Below are 17,937 nucleotides of genomic sequence, written 5' to 3'. Positions count from 1 at the left end.
ACCTGTGGCCACCTGAGTAGCGCAGGCTTCGACGAGGTAGATATACCAAGAACCGGGTAGTTCAACATAACAAGAAAAAAGAATTATATAGTAAACAAAATTTGTGCATAGGTATACGGGCAATAATAGATAGCTTCTAGGGTATTATTTTAATAGAATGAAGGAACAAATCAGAAACAGAAGTACAAAAGACTGACTACAGAGTCGTCGGTCACAGTTCTGAAAATTCAGCGAAAACCTCGCATGTAATCATCATCATAATAAACATCAAATCCTTATAATTTAAACGCAAGTTGTTTCATCCCCATCTGACTGCTCAATAACCGCCGTACTTACTTTTCTACTTTATGTAAGGTGTTGAGTTTTGAAAGTCTATTCTAATAATGCACCATGCCTGCGCCTCGATATTCCTTGTCAATCCCTCTTAGAGGGTACGAGCCACAATATTTGACGTCATTATGATCACCATCAGTATGCGATATGTGGGCAGCGGTCGAGGACTGACCAATCTGCCGAGGCTCTAGACCTGCAAGAAGACCGCGGCGAGCGCGACACAGGGCGCAGCCTTCGCCAGCGCTCGGTGTGACCACTATGACGTCATGAGCAGGACTGACTCAATGGGTGAGTATCCATTGCATTCGAGGAAGTCCCGAAGGTAATCACAGTATCAAGAACGCAGGACATTTTGTCGGGCATTGATGAAATCGCTGGTGTCGAACTGAGAGAGGCAAGTTTCTTGCTTCCGTGAACGCTTTATTCAGACTTATCCCAATTTCATCGCTGCGGAAAAAACTCGTGTGAGTCTATTGTTTAGAAAACAAAACGGAGCGAAATTACTTCAATCGTAGCCTGTCCCGTGGAACTTTTATTCCCGGCGTCCATTCAGTGACGTTCGCGGTTTGTTATCGCTGTTTCCCGCTTCATCGATCAATTATTGTTAATAATATTTATCTTAAATGGCACCGTGGGGAGTCGGGCGTATCTTAGCAAAAAAGCCACCAATTTCTTTGTTTGGTCTTTTTTGTCGTCATTACTACTTACCAGTGTTTGGAAATTTTTGTAAAGCGCAATGGTATCGGTAAACCAGATTTTTGCCAGCAACAGTCGCTAGAATTTAACTTTGTTTCTTAAATACCACAAACGTACATTCAAACTAATGTAGTGGTTTCTGTGTTTTATATAGCTAAATAGAGATGCCGGAGTGTGCCCCAAACTCTTAAAATGAGATAGTAAGAAGTTGACTACATCAGCTACTACTTATCATACACCGGTACATTTTCCTATCTATATACCAATGCGGCATCTCCACAGGAGCATGGACTTTACGTTAATAAAGGCTAGTTGTCTCATCAGACCCATCGTCTATATAGTGGAGGTCTTAATGCAACATTTTGATGGACTATGATGGATTGCACAGTTACGTGTTGCCCCGGCTGGGGCGCACATATGTGCAGACAGAGAATCATAAAAATTTGGATCTATCAGTTTGTTTTATATTTAGCTTGTAAACCTGATGCTTCTTAAACGGCAAAGCTCGGGGCCAACCTCAAATATTTCTATTCAAATGCATGTGAAACGCGGAAGTGCTTTTATTAGACAAACGCTGTACCGATTTAAATTTAAGTTCTCGCATTTAGGAGAGATAGCTGAAAGCTACGAAATCTCTTAATCATAATTTTAAGTTAGGGTCTTACAGGTTACACAGTAATCAATGCCTTAAACCTATGTTTCATCAAAAGATTGAAGCACAAAGTTCGCTGATCCATAATTTCGTTCTATTCTGCAAAGTCCTACTCACAAAGTAGTGGTATCTTTCAGGGTAGCGTATATTGAATCAGTGTTGTCTGTTTTAGATGTTCCGATAGCTCTAGTTTACGTCATTCTGATGCTTTCAGTTACTTCTGAGTTACAAAGCTGTAAGATAAATGCTTCGTTTTTAATATTTGAACATATTTGCGTAAAAATTCATTGGCTAATTAGAAATCAATACTGCGCTCATTAAAGCTTGAAGATGTGAACTTTTATTTCTTTTAAATCCAACAAACAAACCTCGTTAAATTCGGTGGAGTGAATGTCGAACAAAACATTTTTTTTACGTTTCCTCGAATTCAGATAGGAGTTTCTGTGGCAAAGAAAGCTTCCAAACGTAAAACAAAGGAACAGAGAAATTGTTTTTCTCTGTAACCACTGCAGGGATTCTGATTAGGCTTGTTGAATTTACAAGGACACGTTAATATCTAGCAAACGCAGCAAAGGTTTTTTTTTTCAATTTATGCCATTAATCTTTTAGAAAACTTCTTAAAAGTTACAAAATTTTAAAGAGCTCATGAATTAAATTTTCGCACTGCAGCTCGCAATCAAAAACGATGTCTGAATTACTTATGGCGCACCTAACAATACATCTAGTGCTGACAAAATCGATGTTGATAGGCTTCTCCGAGATGTGCCATTAGTTTGTCAGTGGAAGTTTTGCAAAAAAAAGTGCTCGTAAGCGTTCTAAAATCGTCACATAAGGAATAACCTCGTTTATCACATTCTACCGCTTAGGATGTTGTAAGAGGTGCAGCTTTTACAGAATGAGGATATTTGTTGCCATGGTTGCAGCGTTACAGATTTCATGTTTTAAGCTTTTCGTTACCTTGCCGATTTCCGACAATCTTTTGTTTTAAATATATTCGAAGCCCTGAATGAAAATTGCGCTTCCTACAGTTGCTAGAATTTCAAACTGGTACAGCGCAACATAGAAAGGAAGAGACGAGTCGAGCCGGCCAGAGGAAGGAACAGAGCGCTGGTACAAGAAATGAATTTCACTAGGGTTGAGTATTGGGACACAATTCACTCAAATCGGTCAATCCTCTCTCTCAGAAAACGATTTCTACGCTTTACATGATCTTTTTTTTATTATTTGAACAGGGGGATCGCACTTGGCGGTGAGCTAAGGTTCTTCTTCTTAAGCCTAACTCCGCGATCCCCATGCGCAGCGCCCTCTGGGCGTCCTTCTTCGGTGACTGCCGATGTCGCCGTGGAGACGACGCGGAGGCGCCCAGCCAACGCTCCCTTGCTGGTTTTCGCGGGACTGTCCCTGTGCACCTTCGTGGTGACGGCCGTCACTCCGCCGCTGGCCTACGCCGTGTCCCTGGTTGGCCACCTCGCCTTCGCCATCGCGATCGGCTTCTGCCTCAAACGCCACCTGACGGCCGGTTTCGGCAGCAAGCTACCGGTGACCGGCAGGGCTGTCTTCGTCACAGGTATGGTTGCGGCGTGCACGACTTCAGTGAAGCTGTTTTGTTGTTGGCTAGTGTCTTAAACTTCTGACACACTTATAGCATGCACTCCGAAGACTTTTGCACTATAGGGGAAATGGGCAAATCTAGCGGAATGGCGTTCGTGTTGAGTGACACACGACAAAGGTGTATCGCCTTTTTGTTGGAGGTCCTTGGGGAAAGGGGGAGATATCTGAGGTTCTTTGTGGAACTAAGGGAGCAACCTGGCCTACATGTCTTCAGCAACCCATAACTTGACGAAATCACAAAGGTGCCTTATTAATAATGTGGGCGCTTACAAAAACGATTTTTACGCGCAGCAATGACGCAATTTTACCACATATGCTTTTTTTTTTCGTTTTTTCAGTGTTAGTCTAAAGAAGGAGCGCCAAGCGCTTTGCTGCGTTGCTTATACTCAAAACATATAAATGAGGCCACGTCGTACCGTGTGTCAGCAAAGAAAGACCTTTTGGTAAGGGGCCCTTCAGCGTAAAAGGCAAAGCACTTTTTCCAAGGATTTTAATTCGTACGTGCGTCAAGCGTATTAGGCATACTTGTTATGGAAAGTAGCGAAATGTATATAGAGTTGGCGCTTAACTCCCAATGTCTATTGACCGGCCCGAGCCAGTCACTATGCTAGCTATAAGTAAATCAAAAGAGTACGCGCGCGAAACGGGGCTATAACAACAATTGTGTCTACACCTGGGCATCAAGAAATGCTTTCTGTCTTTCAGAAAGGTTGTCGAACAGGTCGCTGACAACAACCACACCAACTCTTTGATATTCGTAATTTGTCCGATATAAGTCGTGCGTTTGGATTCCCACTCGTACTGAGAACGGTTATTTCGCCTGTCTTTATCTCTCACGGAATTTTAGCACTTGTTTTCGCGCCTTCTTCCGTCGCTGCGTTTATCTTGAGATGCTTTCCATTGCAATTATGAATTCAGTGCTTGCGGCCCCACAGTTTCTTGCAATGCTCTGCCAAGAGGTGAATCTGGGGGCATTGTCTATGGGAGCGTATTAGAAGGGCAGCAAAGAAGAGTATGAGTTTCAGCTGTATTGGTGCACTACACATCTGACATACCGAAATAAAGCAGGCGAGTGTTTTCGGAAGCGGTCACATGACGAGCTACAAAAGACGCAGAAACGATGGGCACGGGACGCCACCACCTTGACGGTGTCGCGCGTCTACCTCACGGATATTAGCAGCACTTTTTGAGAAGTCATTGCTTGTTGATGAGCAAGGGGACAAAATATTCAAAAAATTATATTCTTAGGTTCTACGTGCCAAAACCATGATTTGATTAGGAGGCACGTCATAGTGACGTACTACGGAATAATTTTGACCACCTGGGGTTCTTTAACGTGCACCCAATGCACGCTACACGGGTGTTTTTTTGTTTTTTTTTGCATTTCACCTCGACCGAAATGCAGCCGCCTTGGCCACGGTTCATGTAATTCCGACACGTAGCTTGCGAGTCGGTCAGTATGCTGCGGTGGAACGCTCCGGAAGGACAACCCTCCTCTTCTCCCGCCGCCCTCTCCGCCCCACCCCATAAGGCGGCTGCGGGAGAGGAGGATGGCATCCGCCTTTGACGCTGGCATTCCCACTGCTTGGCGCTGAGCCGCGCTCCTGCAAGGGTTGCAGATGACAGTGCCAGCCTTTCCTCCTTACCCCGTGAAGAACCACTTAATTCTCTCTCTCCCAGCGCTGAAGACAGCACACACATGATAAAACTTGCCCGTATTACCGCTAAACATGGGCTGGTTAACGGTTCTTCTCTTTACCGAAATATGCAATGAAAAAAAAATTACCGACGATTACGTTACTTCCTAATGCGAAATTTGAGCGCAGCAAATAAGCTGTTTCACCTTTTCGACAGATTGAGGCAAAGAAATCGAGCAACACATGTATGCGCTATCACAGAATTTTCTTTTTATTTTTCACACGTATTCCTTTAACAAAGACTCCACTAGGTAAGCTTCTGCTTCGGCGGCACGCACCTCTGGATTCTGACGGCGACGGCGCTGGGCCTCTGCTCTGGCAGCTCGTTTAGCAGCAGCAGCAGCAGCAGCAGCAGACGGAGGACTTCCATCGGTCGTCTCGCTCATGGCTCAGAAAGAACTGGCAGATAATTTCGCAGTGGCGAACGGCAGCGGCAATTTCGGCTCGGGCGGTGCACATATACAGATCCGCCGCCACCGATCTGGCTCTCTGATTGCCACCGCACAGGGCGAACGGCAGCGGCAATTTCGGCTCGGGCGGTGCACATATACAGATCCGCCGCCACCGATCTGGCTCTCTGATTGCCACCGCACAGGGGTTGCATTGGAGGAGGAGCGAAGAAAGGAATTAAGTTCGAGCCGGCGCTTTGACAACCGGAGACTCGCAGGAAGAGGGGGGAGGGGGGCGGCGTGAACACCCAGCGGCAAACGATGGGGGCAGAAGCGCGTGCAGCAAGCGGACAACACGATAAAGGGAGGAGGGAAGAGATAGCAGCGACTGACTGATGCCGCTGACGCCGATAGTGAGTCAACCCCAGCTGCGGAGTTGGTTTCAGGGACAACGCCGCCGATGCCGACACAAACAATATGATACCCTCGCTTCCGCAGCGCTAACCAGGTCTAGCCGTGGGAAGGTGGTCACGTATTCGTCGACGTGCCGGGGCCTACGTGAAATAACCGGCGCGTCGGCAACTGAAGAGCACCCTATCCGCCACACAAGAACAGGGGGGGGGGGACCCTTTCCTCCTCTTTCTGCATGGCGGCGACGGTGTTCTATGCAGTCACGTTATCTTGACTCTCTAGCGGCGTCAGCGGCATCCAGCGGTATCAGTCGGTCGCTGCTAGCGCTGGGGGGATGAAAGGGGGGCGGAGCTGGTTACGAGGCCGACGACGACGCGAAACCCAGGAACGGACGCCAAAGAGCTGCGCTCTAAAACAACACACGCTACCTAAATGGCCACACTGCAACAAAAAATGCGCTTTCAAGATTATAATTCTTTTTTACAAAGTGAATAGCTCTCCATGAAGTGTCTGTGAATTCGCTTACGTTGACAATCATCGGCGATGTTTATGCACGTTTTGTTTCTCTTCGTCACAGGATGCGACACGGGTCTCGGGCAGGTGATCGCACTGGGACTGCAGCAGAGGGGCTTCGTTGTGTTCGCCGGGTGCTTGGACCTCGCCTCGGAAGGCTCGCGCAACCTCATGTCGCACTCGATCACCGTAATCCACGTGGACTACCTCAAGCACGGCACAATGGTCAGAGCCTACGAAGACGTCAAGCAGCGCCTCAACGGGAAATGTGAGCTTTCGACACGGCGTTTGCTAGACGGCACATAGTCGTGCTCCTTCGCTTCCAGTTTCTATATTTGTTTTATGTTCGCGGGGTGAAAATTTGCTGCGATCTTCAAGGAAGAAAACACTGGCGAGAACTCGGGGTTTGTTTTTTCTTCCGTCTCGCACGACAATCGTAGAGAAATCGGTGGTTTTCGTTGTCTGGCCGCCCGAATATGAAGTTCTTCCTGGTAACATTTACAAATTGTTGACACACGCAATGGTCTCCATTTGGACACAAAGGTTCTGTAATGGTAAAATCATGTGACGCAAACCAGGTGACGAACTCCTCTCTGCGAATCTTCGTTGTCGGGAATTATGGTTAAGTTTAACAGAAATCACCTTAACAGATACAACAATTACAGGCAGATTTGGCGATCCCTTCTTTATTTTGTAATTTCGCACTTTTTTACAAACAAAACAAACTACAAGATGTAGTGCACACGGGTATGTTTCGCAGTAGGTGTATACAAAGCCTTTGATGTACATTAACATATTCATTGTGAGTGCTTAGGTGCCTACCGTAGTACCTGTCGGGCTTTCCCTCCTCGTCTGTTGTCGCCCTTTTCTACAAGTGCCGAATATGCGCTTTTCTAACAAAATTAATGGCATGCCAACTAAACAAGTCATCCACTCTTCTTTGAAAGTAATGTAGTTGGATAAACATCGCCTCAACATCACAGCTGACATTCGCAATGCCTGCACAGCAACGTCAGATCAGCGTTAGTTTCATTTCATTTTTAATTTCATTTATTAATACTGTCAGCCTCATTCAGGGGCTGTAACAGGAGTGGAAAAAACGAAACGAAACTGAACAGCAAAATAAGTAGTACAGAACATATAGAAAACCATAGTTATACATTAGTTAAAGAAAAAATGATCATCTCGGGAAATGTACACATAAACAAAACAAAAATGCATCACTCAGAAATCACAACAGCAATCTTATGCAGCAGCAGTCTGACCTCATCGCCCTATGCAAGTGCCATAGATGAAATTATCTAAGTGTCGTAGAAATTCAGCTAATGATGTCGACCGAACAGCAGAATCTGGAAGAGAGTTCCAGTCTCTACAAGTTCGGGGAAAATAACTAAACTTGAAACAATTATTTTTATAGTCAGTTTTTTATAGTTCGCTTCTCAATGGTTATTTTCGCCGTTCACATGTGCGCGACGTAAAGAAAAATGTTATGCAATGTACCACTGTCGTGTTCATGTAAATGCCGCTACTAAAAAAAACACAAGTGTTCGTTCACTCAACGCCGTTAAGTGCTGATTATAGGAGTATTATTATATTGATACGCCAGTTTTTCTCTTGAGTGTTAAGCGAACGACATTTACCATATTCACATGTTATTATTGTTAATAATATTGTAAAGTTTGATCAATTTCTCATAAAAAAACTGGCAGCATTCATTATTTTTGGGACAACTGCACTTATTTTTGTTCTTTACAAGAGAGCAAACTTTGGGGAGGAATCGGGTTTAACCTGATTTCTATGACTTTCTTTCGAGGTGCGGCAAATCAGGCATTGTCCGATTTCACCCAACAATGGAGGACCCTACATATTCTGCGGAATGCGCTTCCAAGTTGTGCAATGCAGTTCACATTTAACCGTATAACTTAACATACATGTTCATGAAAGGCGTAGCTGTCATCCACTCGTCTGTAGCACCAGGTTACAAAAGATACCCACAGGGGTATTTTTTAGATACTCGTATGGGTCTCCCTTATAGCTTCGTGCTACAGTCCAGTGAATGACAACGTTTCCTACCACAAACCTTCCTTCACCTTGCAGGCTCCCGCAGAACTAATTTCACATATGTTATATATGTTACCTTGTTCTGATACCTCCACTTTCTGATATGAACACGAAACATATGAGTCATATAAGCCTTTGGTAGCACTTTCGATGTTTTTCAAACTCTGAAGAGAGGTTTCGGTTGTGCATACTTCAGCAAACTGATTGCTAAATAATTAAAAAATAATTACTACTTCAGTTACTAATCCAATACCATTTCTTAGCTTTTTTTGTGCAAGTGTACTCTGCATGGCCAAAAATAAAGGACAGCAAGATTTTTTTTCCTCGACGTGTAACTGTGTTTGGGCATCGCAAGGCTAAACGGACACCAAAGAGAAGCACTAAACACTAGCGGTGTGCGATTATTTGAACTTTCGGATACGAATCAAATAGGCTTTGCTATTCGATTTATATTCGAGTGGAAAGGCATGCGTCACAGACAGCCTTCGAAGGCGGCACCACTCCTGCAACGGGACACATGCTTAGAACTGTGGCACATTCGGGCCCAAGGCAAAACACCACCTGCGAGTCACGCGCCGCGAAAGCGCTGCTGATGTTCTAGCGGGCCACAAACTTTGTCGAAGCTTTTTACATAGCTCTGCAGTATATGTGTGTGCTGTTTAAGTGTTTGTAACTGTAGATATCAAAAGCATTACCCAGCACCTGAAGTAGCATGTCAGGCGAACCGCCTCGATAACATCTCCAGCATATCATTAAAGCTTGTATCTCACCGTCTATTCGAAATTGTCGGATCTTAGATTTCTTTAGCTAATACATAACAAATAGAACCAGTCGTTACAGTCTCGAGGACGCCGAAAAACTGATGTTCTGCTGCAGGATATATCCCGTTGTTGTGCAGAGAGGGACCAGTTCCTGAGAGAATGCACAGGGTAGATGACTTCTGCCTCAATAATGCCCAGTCACTCAATAACAGTGGCTCGACTTTGGATAACCCACATACGAACTTGTCCCCATTCATTATTTGACCAGTGTAACGGTGTTTCGCGTCCCTTTGAAACTAGGTGGGGTACTTTAGTACCACACCCATCTCCTCCAGCGAACACAATGTTCACTGCACGTATAACATACATACCTTTCCCTTGTTTCAGTACTGCCATTTCCGTGGTGCTCCTGATGATTCAAAGCAGCTTTTTTAATTACTACTGCGTACTAAGCTCGGATGTAATTAAGCATATGAGCAAATGTTCGGGTATATCGAAAGGATTGCACCAGATATAATGAAGCAACCTGCAATATCTTGGCCAGATTTCGGGCAAGGACAATCGACAGCCCTAGGACATTCGAAAGGTTTGAAAACTGCCTTATACTGATTCACTGCCTTTAATGTGCAAGTCTCTCACATTTGCATACTTGAGCAAAATATTTGTTAACTATCTCTACAAGACCAACCCTGGTAATAGTAGGGTTTTCTCAGGCCGGAGCTCGTTTCTTCGCTTTACCAGCCAGCATAATCAACCTCTGTCGCTCGTAATGCCAGTGACCAGCACTACTTCACCAGCGATCAGTTCAGACTGCGATTCCATCTCTATTTTTTTTCATCATAGCTCTTTGGGGTGTCGTGGCGAATGCCGGCGTGGCGTGCTACGGCGAAATGGAGTGGATACCTTTCAAAGAAATGCAGCGGGTCATCGACATCAACATCCTCGGCACGCTGAAGTTCGTCATGCTCGGTCTACCGCAGATCAAGAAGAGCAACGGCCGCATTGTTATCGTTACTGGGTTGCAAGGTGGGCAGCTCTTGTTTTTAAGTTTTGTTTGACTTTCCTGTGCTAGCTGTGCTTAGCGTACACGCGAATGGGCTGTTGAGCTAGTTGGTTTGACATTGTGATGTTTTCTCATGCGAAAGGCGGGGCAACCGAATGAACAAGACAAAACAGAGCACTTAACCAAATAGACAAGACGACACAGAGCAATATGCCTTGCCATGTCTATTTAGGGTATGTTTAAATGCTTGCCAGCATTGAAGGGAAGTCTACTTTGACTGTTAGGAACGCAGCTTGAAGCCCAATAGAACGCAGTTGGATGACGTATCTGGGGCTTTGAGGCAATGTTGCCTCAGGGATGGCGACGGGATAGCGATAGCGGGAGGACAGCTCGCAGTGGACACCACCCCCTCCACCCACCATTCAGTGTCAAGCGTGCTCATGCACCCAAAACGAAAATGAAGAATGACGCTCTGCCCCCCACTGAAATAACCCTGCCCCGCACCACTGGCGTAGCAACAGGGGGTCCGGGGGGCCGTGGGCCCCGGGTGCAAGGGGCCAATTGGGGGGGGGGGGAGGGGGGGGCGTGTCATGTACGTCTGAACACACCCGTTGTTCCGCCGGCTACACCCGGGGGGGGGGGGTGACAGAAGACCTATGGGCCCCGGGTGCTAGAGGACCTAGCTACGCCACTGCCCCGCACCTCCCTTGCGCTAAGAAAAAAGCTAAAGAAATCACACCTGCTCGCAGTACGCGTATTTTAATATTTTCGTATTGTTAAGAACGGCCAGCTGCAGTGCAAGTTTGCCAGCCATTTACGCCAGCGGTGGTAACCTCATCTTGGAACGCCGCCGCCAACCTCTAGCCTCGTCGCCGTTGCGAGTGAAGGAGTTCGACGAAGCAGGCTTTGTGCGCAACACGACAACGCCGCCCTGTTCTGCTATGGGTGGGGGAGTTGCCGCGGGAACGTCGACAGGGGCTCCTTCCCGCGTTCCGACCAAGACGCAAGACAATGTGCTACCCGGAACGGCTCAGAGTTCTACAAAGCCCCTCTGACGCCGGCTCCGGACGATTACACCTGTGTGTATGTGCGGCACGTGTATGTGAGCCCTCATCCTCCTCCAGCAGTCCTCATCCTCTCCCCAAAGGGCTGGTCTACGGTGACGTCGAACGATGACTGGACGAACGTTTCCGTCCGCTTGGAATCAAGGGGGGACCAAGTGCTTATAAGCAGCGTTTGCCGGCTGCTAGTGTGTGCTCGTTGTCGTGCTCGATATGTACTAGTGAGCTGTGTGCTCGACGTCGTGCTGGAAATGTACTAGTGAGCTGTGTGCTCGTAAGCTGTTTGCTGTATGCGTCGTCTTGCGTGCTCCATTTGGGAGTCACGCTAGACTGTAGATGTATGTCTTGTCTAAGATGTAAATAATGTAAATAAATCCTGTTCAGCGAGTTCCTCTCTACGACAGTCAACTCCTTCAAATGGTGGCAGCGGCGAGATCGTCCGACGACTCCTACATCTGGTTGACAGCGGTGGGATCGTCCGACAAATCTGACACTATGTGAACCTATTAAATAGACGGCATCGCATAGATTAAGCGCAGAGTATTGCATTACTGCACTTTCTTGTGCGCTGGCAACCTTCCGGTCGAGCTTTAAAGTATTCTGCTCAATCGCCTTCTTGATTGGGCAGTAAAGGAGCCAGCCTCATCTATTTTACTTCGATGCAGTCTTCACTGAGCTCTCTTTTTTGCCGAGTTCGGAAGTTATGATGAGCGCTGTCCTCTTAGCCCTCTATTAGGCCGTCTACGGCAATCCGTGGAAAATTGGCACACGCTGCACTCATTGATACAGCATTCTCTCTGTCTTGTTTATTTCATTGTCAGTGCTCTTTCCTGTCTCCTCTATTGGGTTTTCTCACTTTTCAGCGTCGTGAAATATTGCATACACGTGTACCGCATTTGCACGGACATAACCATTTCACTCTTGAATTACCATGAACTTTCGACAAAGAAAGTCAAGGTAGCAGGATGATGCGTTTCGCATTTTTCTACCGAGTCCTCGTAACTAAAGAATAACTAAAATAGCAATATATGGCAGTCACATTCGCTGCGTTCTTTTCTTTCCATATTGTTTTTGTAAAAATAACTGAATCACCGGCTCAAAGCGCATGTCCATGTTAGTCATTGGCCGCACCGGCCATTATGAGGAAGGGAAAACTATTATTTCATCATTGCTGACAGCACGGGGCTTGTCGAATATACCGTCAAACACGGTAGTGTCCATAGCAAAAGGTCGTATCTTTAACACTCAGTAGATATTGATGGGCTAGTTGGTGAGCCATGATATTGATGAAGCAGCCCACTTAAAACTGACACGTTCACGCACTCGTGAAAAAGGACATACGCAGGCGCTGAAAGCAGTAGTTGCAGTCCAGCGCCTGTGTATGTTCTGTTTCATGTGTGCGTGAACGTGTCAGTTTGCAGTGCGCTGCTTAATTAATATCATTAATACTCGCACGTGTTCGGTGAAGAGGAGCCACTGTCGATCAGTACTCAGCGGTTTCATTCTACTCGCAGATCAATGTCTGTCATTGGCTTTTTTTAGTTTTTTCGCGCCACCACTAACTCCCAAGAGCGAGCCGCCTGAAGAAATGTTCGTGCGGTGACTTATTGAAAAAATAAATTATGCGGTTTTACGTGTCAAGACCACGGTCTGAATATGAGTATCATGACGCACGCCCATAGTGGTGGACTACGAAATAATTTTCACTATCTGCGGTTCTTTAACATACATCTAAGTCTGAGTAAACGCGCGTTCTTGCATTTTGACCCCGTCAAAATATGGCTGCCGCGGCCGGGATCCGAAACCCGTGACCTCAAGATCCTCACCGCCGCGCCCTAGCCGCTTAGCTTAAACTGTCGTAACTGGTCGGCATAAGTCGGTCACCGGCATGTTTCGGACCATTCTTTCCTTTAAGAGGACACTAAAACTAAAAATTATTCGATCTGTATTAGTCAAGCACCCTTCTACAGTACCAAACCCGAAAAGAAGAAAAGACACTCTCACCGTGATATTAGGCTTGGTTAAACCAGAAAATACGCAACAACGAACGACATGTGGCGACACCGCCTTTCAGTTCCCGCTCCGGCTCACTATTACGTCATAGATTTTGACAGCGTCTGTTCGAATATAGTTAATTTTTCATCCGTAAAGTCAACTATATTGTATGCTAAAAGAGCTAAAGACTGAACTTTGCAAGTTTAAAGATCTTTTATTGAGCCACGACGGCCCGCACGCGAAGAAGTACTTTGAAATTGGCGTCGTCACGCTGACGTCACTGACTTGGCTCCCATAAATACGTGCCTTCGTAATATGATTGTGCCTGCAATTTCGCTGTCACGCGAAAGCTTTGGCGCGCCAGAAAGTTAAGATACTGCGGTGAAGCGCTCGTAAATTATCACCCCCCTCTTCGCCCACCACTCTCTCCCCTTGAGTGGTTGCAGGAGAGAGAGCTCCGGCACCGCTTCATGCCTGCTGTTTAACGGCTCTGCTCCCTACCTAATTACGCAACGAAACAACAAGCGCCACCCTCAATGTCCTCACTACACCAAATGTACGCCTTCAAGTGCTTCATTTCTTTTATGAAGCGAATGTAGCTTTGCAAAAGCACTCGGCAATTCGCGTACATCAGAAGAAAATTATCGGAGATGGTTTCTGGACAACTTGTCTGGTATTCTAGGAGGATATTCTATTACTTCAACTCGACCTATATTTCTATTTAGTTTCCACTTGAGGCACTGAAGTGGCCAGTCAAGAGGAGTCGCTGCAATATAGAAACTTGCACAACCCAAGAATATATAAGCCTCGAGCTTACGCTTCAACGTGGATGCCCGTTGTCGTCACGGCTCTGACGGATACGAGCCTCTTCGCGGAAGCTTTGACTCCTGAGTGAGTCTTCGCTTGTTCGCCCACTGTTCATGAAGTGTAAACAGGTTTCTCGAACAAACGCTGCCGCAGCAAACACCAAGGCACGTTGTTGGTTCGCTGCGTTTTGTGTGCCGATGTGTCGCTTGTATCTGTGTAGCGCTTGGCGCAACCGTTAAATAAATATAAAATTCCAGTACCGATCTGAGCACAATTCAAGCACGATCTGATTCATCCTTCTTTCACTCACCCACACATTCCCACGAGACCAGTTCTTTTTCTAATGTGGCTGACTGCGCTAAACAGCAACCAAACAGTCACAATAACCACACTCTGGGACTCTTGATAGGATGGGGTCCTGGCGGTTACCGAATGATGGTCATATGAACTCAACGTACAATGCATGAATTGCAATTACACACCTTGCTTGGAGCAAATAAATTAATTGCTATCATCATCATCCGCTAACTCCAGGTCCACTACGCGACACAAGATAAAGTATACAATTAGAACATAACATTATTTCTTCTCCGACGTAGGCAGGGTCGCTATTCCTGGAATGGTGATCGGATCAGCAACTACAGCTGCCCTGTGCCACTACGCAGACGGCCTTCGTCGAGAAATGGCCAAATTCAACGTCCAAGTGTGCACTGTTGAACCGGCATTTTACAAGTACGTGTTCACCAGCAGATATTTACATTCAGAGAACTTCTGCCCTACGACAACTCGAACGCATAGAACAGGGTCGGCTTAAATTTCAGATTCAGTGAGTCAGGCAGAAGTTCGTCGAGTTACTCAAATTCCATAGCCAAACACAAGTGGCGCAGACATTAATGTCACTGCACGTATTTCCCTGTATCATCCCTATGGGGATCATACACACAGATGAAAAATACGAACATTTTGAAGTAGATTTCGCTTTATTTTCGATCCGACCCGCAGCCCCTACTTGACTCAATAGCCGGCCAGCAAATAGGAAGGGTTGGCCAGGAAGAGCAACAGCTTGACCGCTCATTGGGGCAGTCGCTAGTCATGCGATCACCTTTTTCATTATAAAAGCGAAGCTCTTTTTCGTGAACCTCGCTGGGTTTTAGTGACCGTTGGTGCTGCGGCAGGGCTGCTCTCTAGTTGAATAAGCCAACCAATCACAGCGGAGGGCGCGCGCACCCGACGTTTCGGCTCTGAGTTCCTCGCACCACCACCAGATGGCGCTCGCTCCCTTGCATCCGAGGTGGCGGTGGCGGTGGTCGGGCGGGCGAATGAAAAAAAAAGAAGAACCAGAAAAACGCCAGGCCTTCTCGCGATCGGTATGAAGCGGAGTATTGCGTTTCACGGCCTGCTTAATGGGCTGTTTGCCCGCGCCGTCTGCTCTGTCGGTGGGGGCGCTGATCACCAAGACAGATGTGAACGTGCTTGCCGCTCTAAACAATGGGAACACAACAACTCGTGTTTCGACTATTTATGCACTCCCACAAAGCTTCACTGTTTGTAGATTCCAAATCGTTTAATCTGCTGCATTTTTTATTGTTTGTTTCTCACTGCAATGTTCCCTCTGTGCCGATAACCGCCACAATACACAGTGCGCGTCACCTGGTAGAGCCGTGTACACAACTAACCATAACAGAAGTCAGATTGTACCATATAACCGGTGCGATAGCGACGATACACTGACTACGCAGCTCAACTACATTCGCTACAACAAATGGCTAGCTGGCCACTATTTCTGAGGAAGTACGTACGTGTCTTCAATGCTCAACTTCTCTTGCGAGAGCGATCCTACTTCCCAAAGAAAGAGTACTCAGCTAAAGTTCATTCGAGTAAGACCTTAAACATGACATTGCTACTGGCCCAATATCGCTGTGAACGTTCGATTCTTTGGATAAGTTATTCGGGTGATGTTCGATCAAACGGTACTTCACTGCACATTGTCCGCGCGTCAAAGCAGCCTGATATCCAAACCACCTGCGCCGCTCATCGACTCTGTTCTGCGTGGTTCTGGGTGGTCCCAATGTTCGCGCTTGCCCGCCGGTCCAGTCGCGCTAATTTTTTTTTCTTTTTTTGACAGCCCGTGTCGCTCTCTCGCAGGACTCAGATGACAGACCCAACGGTGGTCACGGAGGCTCTAAACGAAATCACTCGTCGGCTGCCCAACCTGGTCCAGGAGGAGTACGGCGCCGCCTACCTGGACAGCTTCAAGTTCACCTTCGCCAAGAGGCTGAGGCGGTTCTCGCGTCAGAACTTCCAGGAGGTGTCCAACGCCGTCGCCCATGCGTTGCTGAGCAGCGAGACGAACGTGCGCTACTGCTGTAGCGGCATGCGCCAGTCGCTCACCTGGGCCGTCCTCGAGTTCCTGCCGCTCAAGATTTGCGACTTCTTCCTCATCCTGCAGTTCGCACCCCGGGTGGCGCTCGCGGGCAACATCCGGGTGAGAAACGTCATAGTCCAGCCGCTGCCCACCGACGACACTGCCCTGACGGGCAGCGATAACAAACCGCAGGACCACATGGAGACCGTTCATCCCACCTACCAGACGCCGCCGATCTTCAAGCCGAGCTTCCATATGTAGGAGGACGCTAGGAGAAGCGCGCACTCCTTTGGACAAGCCTCCACAGCTTTGACGCGCGGCTACTTCTCGATTCGTATTCCTGGATGACGCTGAACGCCTCGATCAAGCGCACGGTGCATGAAAGTTAGTGTCCATCGTACGTCAAAACCTCCAGGAGCATGGTACGTGATGGAAAATGTGACACGCAGGGGTCTAACAAAAAGTCCCTGCGTGTTGTTCTTGGTGCAAATGTGGCTTTACCATTGGATGCACTACGTGTGGCTAGAACCTGGAAATGATAAAGAAAAAGTTCACATAAAGCAAGCCTCAGCAGGTTTCACTCATAATTCCTCGTTAATTCTTTTTTTTATTTCCCGTACGATAAGCGCGAGATTTTAGAATAAACGTGCACGCGGGGTTCTTTTTTTTTCTTTAACTTGGTGCTCGTGTGATCAGGAGCAGATTTTGCCTACGTTCACGGGAATCAAGATCACAGAACTCGGGTCAAGATATTCCAGCGGCTCTGCTTCTCAACATATGTAGATATTCCATCTAAGTGGTGCAACTTCCCAGACATACTATTGCGCTGCGTAGGCGATGGCAAGGCTACACACCTGAATCTTAACGGCACTGCCTTGGCGAGGGGCTTGCTATACCGTCAAGGAACAGCCCTTGTGCAACAAGGTAAGTATCCTCCAAAGCATTTAGAAAGAGACACACAAAAAAAAGGCTTTCAAAGACCTCCTTTTCCATTACGTTCACCTTCTGTTCGCCCAAGTAGCCACAGCAGCAGGGCCATTGTGGCACCATTGGGGTCCAATGTCCGGCCAATGTGACCTCGAGCTGTCTCTTCAGCGACGCAGCATTCAGTGCCTCTAGAGTCAGTTTCTATAACGCGCAACAGATTTTCAGTAACGCCTGTGGAGTGTCAATGAGAGGGAAACAATGCAATTCGCCAAGGCATATGAATTCCGACCAGAACCAGCTCGCCTCGGCTGACCTAAACTACAGCCAGCGTATAATGCAACTGCCAAATCTTAGCATCAAGAGAAATTCACGTGAATTGCGTTAGAAGAGACGGTAATATAAACGAGTCACCGTGATTAACGGTCACTTTCACGGGTCTCTCAAAGCTCCACTTCGTCGTCGTCTTCTCCGCATTGCTCCTGAGGCTCAAGAACCAGCTCTCCGGGGACGAGCGGTATTCCTTTGACGCCGCTCCTGCAGAAGCTCCACGTCTCGGTTCGTCTGGTCCTGCAGATTGAGAACGTCCCTTCAGTGACGTTTAAAACTGGCATTTCGAACTGCCGTATCGCAAGCGCGTCTCCCCTCCGAGCTCTTC

At 47.0% G+C, this 17,937-nt stretch overlaps 1 protein-coding gene across 1 annotated transcript; it reads left to right on the top strand.

The window, feature by feature from the left end:
- The first annotated feature begins 617 nt into the window (after positions 1-617).
- On the top strand, positions 618-16,616 carry LOC142563206 (retinol dehydrogenase 5-like). The gene is made up of 6 exons (XM_075673757.1): positions 618-621; positions 2,982-3,248; positions 6,367-6,570; positions 9,968-10,150; positions 14,590-14,722; positions 16,136-16,616. The coding sequence occupies exons 1-6, from the start codon at positions 618-620 to the stop codon at positions 16,614-16,616; spliced, it is 1,272 nt and encodes a 423-aa protein (XP_075529872.1).
- Positions 16,617-17,937: the final 1,321 nt, after the last annotated feature.

Source organism: Dermacentor variabilis, chromosome 11, assembly GCF_050947875.1.
Source record: "Dermacentor variabilis isolate Ectoservices chromosome 11, ASM5094787v1, whole genome shotgun sequence".
NCBI lineage: Eukaryota > Metazoa > Arthropoda > Arachnida > Ixodida > Ixodidae > Dermacentor > Dermacentor variabilis.
Note: the sequence above shows the minus strand (reverse complement) of the source record. Positions and strands in the feature narration are given on the sequence as shown.

Coding starts and splice junctions, on each gene's coding strand:
- LOC142563206 (XM_075673757.1), top strand. Junction 3,249..6,366: donor CAGGGCTGTCTTCGTCACAG/GTATGGTTGCGG, acceptor TCTTCGTCACAG/GATGCGACACGGGTCTCGGG. Junction 6,571..9,967: donor GCAGCGCCTCAACGGGAAAT/GTGAGCTTTCGA, acceptor TTTTCATCATAG/CTCTTTGGGGTGTCGTGGCG.